Source organism: Helianthus annuus, chromosome 3 (assembly GCF_002127325.2).
Source record: "Helianthus annuus cultivar XRQ/B chromosome 3, HanXRQr2.0-SUNRISE, whole genome shotgun sequence".
Taxonomy (NCBI): Eukaryota; Viridiplantae; Streptophyta; class Magnoliopsida; order Asterales; family Asteraceae; genus Helianthus; species Helianthus annuus.
This window is the reverse complement of record NC_035435.2, coordinates 100,402,208-100,406,012: the sequence shown is the minus strand read 5'-3', so window position 1 is coordinate 100,406,012 and position 3,805 is coordinate 100,402,208. Positions and strand designations below refer to the sequence as shown.

At 35.4% G+C, this 3,805-nt stretch overlaps 1 protein-coding gene across 1 annotated transcript; it reads left to right on the top strand.

The window, feature by feature from the left end:
• Positions 1-683: 683 nt before the first annotated feature.
• LOC110931870 (protein NRT1/ PTR FAMILY 3.1-like) lies at positions 684-1,007 on the top strand. The gene has a single exon (XM_022175243.1). It carries the CDS (start codon positions 684-686, stop codon positions 1,005-1,007), a length of 324 nt encoding a protein of 107 aa, XP_022030935.1.
• The last annotated feature ends 2,798 nt before the right edge of the window (positions 1,008-3,805 follow it).

Genomic DNA, 3,805 nt, shown 5'->3' with positions numbered 1-3,805 from the left:
ATTCACCCTTTAGTTTGAAGCTTCTTGAAGATCTAGGGTTTGAACCCCTTGTTTTTCTCCAGAACACTCCACGCACACACACATATTATGTGTGTGTTGTGCGATTAATTCTTTGTTTTATAAAACCTTAGTTTCCCATGTTACAATTTAGCCCCTCGTGTTTGCCACTTAAACATAATTGGCACAAACTTTCGTCATTTAATAGTTTTGACTACCCATTTAACTAGGTTAAATAGCCTAGTTATTTATTTCATGATATGTCCTATAGGAACATACGACAAATATAAACATTCGGGTTTTGGGGTGTTACAAGTATTCAATCCGTTTGACTCGCTTCTTTTCCCAAGCCGCCACCTAGCTCGTTAAGCGTCAAACTATTGTCTTCATTTACAAGGTGGTTCGATTAGTCTTTAACAATCTCGACTATTCCACCTTACGTATTTTCTATGTCAAAACTACTATTCTTTTTTTTTTTTGAATGGCTAAACTTGCACACCATGGGGATTGAACCCATGACCTCCTACTAATCTACACCTTATCGGCATTATCAGTGCTGTGATCATAAGGGATGATGATGGGGGATCCAGAGGTTTCAGGTTTGCCAATCGGCCATTGAAGATATAAATGGGTTTTGTGCAAATGAGGTGTGTCAGAAGCTGGCTGTGGTAGGCTTTCAGACAAATATGATCAGTTACTTGACACAACAACTTCATATGCCGATGACCGAAGCCGCTAACACGCTCACCAACTTCGGTGGCACCACAAGTTTGACACCTATGCTCGGGGCCTTTATAGCCAATTCTTTTGAAGGACGATTTTGGACCATCACAGTTGCTTCCATAATTTATCAAATTGGTATGGTATCACTAACACTATCAGCAATACTACCAAAGTTAAGACCACCACCATGCCAAAATGGACAACTACGCCAAGAAGCTGATAATGGTCAACTAGCAATCTTATACATATCCCTTTTGCTAACCGCAATCGGGTCGGGTGGGATCTGACCATGTGTAGTGGCATTCAGGGTGGACCAGTTTGATGAAACCGATGAAAAACAGAAAACTACTATTCGACTTCATCATTTGTTAGTTCAACTTATCAAAAGTTAACTACTTTTGATCACATGATTTACACAATTTGTCTAAATCAACATGATGTTTAGAACCTTTATCGCTTCTATTACGCATAATTTTCCATATCATTCAAATGCGCAATTCACTTGAAATTTCAACATTTCAGCTTTCATTTAGGCATTTTAACAAACACCTAATGGGCAAAATTTTACACATTTACAAACTAGTTCATATCTAGTTATTTTTTTTTACCACGATTAACAACAAAATCAAACCTCTATGTCTAGTGTTCATGAACTACATCTAGAACTTGTATCATAACATCAATATTTATCAATTTAACACTCTAATTCAAGTGTTCATCATATTGTCATAAAACCCACTTAGCACCTACATAATTAGCAAATTGAAACACTAATTTATGGCACTAAACCAACAAGTTTACATCTAGGGTTCGTTCCTAGAATCATAGACAACTCAATTTCATCATAACATTCATAACTCATACAAGAATTTTGTTCATGGATGATAATCAAAATTTCAAAATATCACCAAAATATAAATTTCGACGTACCTTATGATCCCCTTGACTTGGTGATCGTTTATATATATTCAGATCCGAATTTTTCCTTCGATTGATCCTTCAATTGGAAGATTTTGTTGAGTTAGGGTTTCCCCCTCTTTTTGTCTCCTGATGCTCGTTCCAGAACACACACTTGGTGTGTGTGTTTTGTTTTAGTTTTTCTTTTACTAATTAAACTTCCAAGTTTTCCCACTTTGGTCCCTTATGTTTAGTTAGTTATTTAAGTAGGTCATAACCTACTTAATTCAAACAATATTTCTCCTTACTAACTAGGTTAAACATTCCTAGTTGACTTAGTGGATTCGGGGAGGTTATAACTCGTTTTATTTTAAGTCCCGTTAACTCAGGCTTCCTATAAACTTTGGTTTCTAAAAACATTTATTCTCCTTTTTAATTAATAATAGATTTATTTATTTAAATCATAATATTCACCGGGTTAATTTTTACCACTAACGGTATTTTACCCGTCATTAATATTAACGTGGTTTGATTGCCAAACCCGTTTTTAGGGTGTCACACTAACAAACAAAGCAACGGCTAGGGCCTGAACCTCATGATTGTTCTACCGAAGATTGCTAATAACACGACCTGTATCCTTTCAACGAGATGATAGTCGAAAACACCGATTGATTTTGGTGACAAGTCTAAGTCCCAAAACCATTGTTCTTGGCAACTAGCTCGATAAAGGGGTTAAAAGAAATGTTGGTCCCTAATCTTGGTGTTGCTTGAAACACCCCGCCCTGATTAAGGCTGACGTGTCACAAATCAAAGATAATTAATAACTTAATTAAAACATAAATTCTATAGGTTTAAAAACAAATATCTCCGAAATGACACAATGATCTCAACAGAAAAACATAAGGGTCTAAAATTGTTAAATATGAAATTTTATTAAACTCCTTGCTTCCAACTCTAGCATTTTATCGCTCTTCACACATTCCCCCGATTTCCCTTTCCCTGAGTACTTGTTTAAGACATAATAAAAGAAAACAACATTCAGAATCCAAAATATCCAACTATTTGGATAATTCGAATTCTCAAAGTCGATTGTGGATTTTTAAAAATCTGATAATTATGATATCCAAATTAAAATTATCTGAAATTTAAAAAAAAATATTAACGGGTGTATCATAGTATTTGGGTCCATCTTCTAGACTTAAATATGAAAACCCAAAAGTTAGGCTTTGTGAGTGCCGACTTTGTGCACTCTCCTAGTTTACTTGTTGTCACTCACTTTCTCTTCTTCTTGATTCGGCACCCCTTCTCGCCATCGCTTGTCTTCTCATCACGATGTGGTCGCCGCTCCTTTTCGTGTCATGGTGTCGCCATCGGTCCTCTTCCCTTTGCGGCGTATCCGTTGTAGGCTCACAACACTCTCCTTACCGTCACAAGCACCATAACAAGTAACCTTAAGAACTATGCCCTCGGCTACACGTTATACCTCTACCCATTTTATTTTATTCTTTGCATTATGTCAAACTAGTAGTAGAAGGATTAATAGAAGAAATGTATTCGCAATTACATTAGAATAATTTAGTGGATCCATTTCTTAGCATAATTTGATTTTGTTGCCATTTTGTATTTGAGATTATTTTATTACAAGAGTATTCATATTGATAAATCAATGAATGTATCTATAGGTAACATATAGACTAGCATTCTGTTTGTCAAATAATTTTGTGTGAGAGAGGAGGGCCCCGCATCTCATCTGATTCGTTGTCTACATTTCTAGACCTCCCATTCGGACATTCGCTCCCTATTGATGAAGTCCGATTGGGCGTAGGTTTATTTGCTCCATCACGGCCTCTAGTGGTAGATCCATAAATTTTTTCGGTGGATTCATTGTTTTTAGATACTCCATTATCATAGGACTAGATGTAAAAAAAAATTGAGTGATGGTTTGGGTCGGGTAAAATTCATCACATAATATAAATATGATAAAATAATAAAAAAAATATGGTCATGAGAAATTAACAAACAAGTAAAACAATTACGATGGTTTTATAAATTAAAAAAATACCTATAGTTGTTCCCTACGAATTTTCATCTTTTGAAAATATTGCATTACATCTTCGACCGAAACTTGTTGAAAGAACTCCTTTTCAATGTAAGAAATGCAAGCATCTTTCATGTATCATCACTCATC

Excerpts from the sequence above, each read along its gene's own strand:
- LOC110931870 (XM_022175243.1), top strand. The coding sequence starts at position 684 with ATGATCAGTTACTTGACACAACAACTTCATATGCCGATGACCGAAGCC.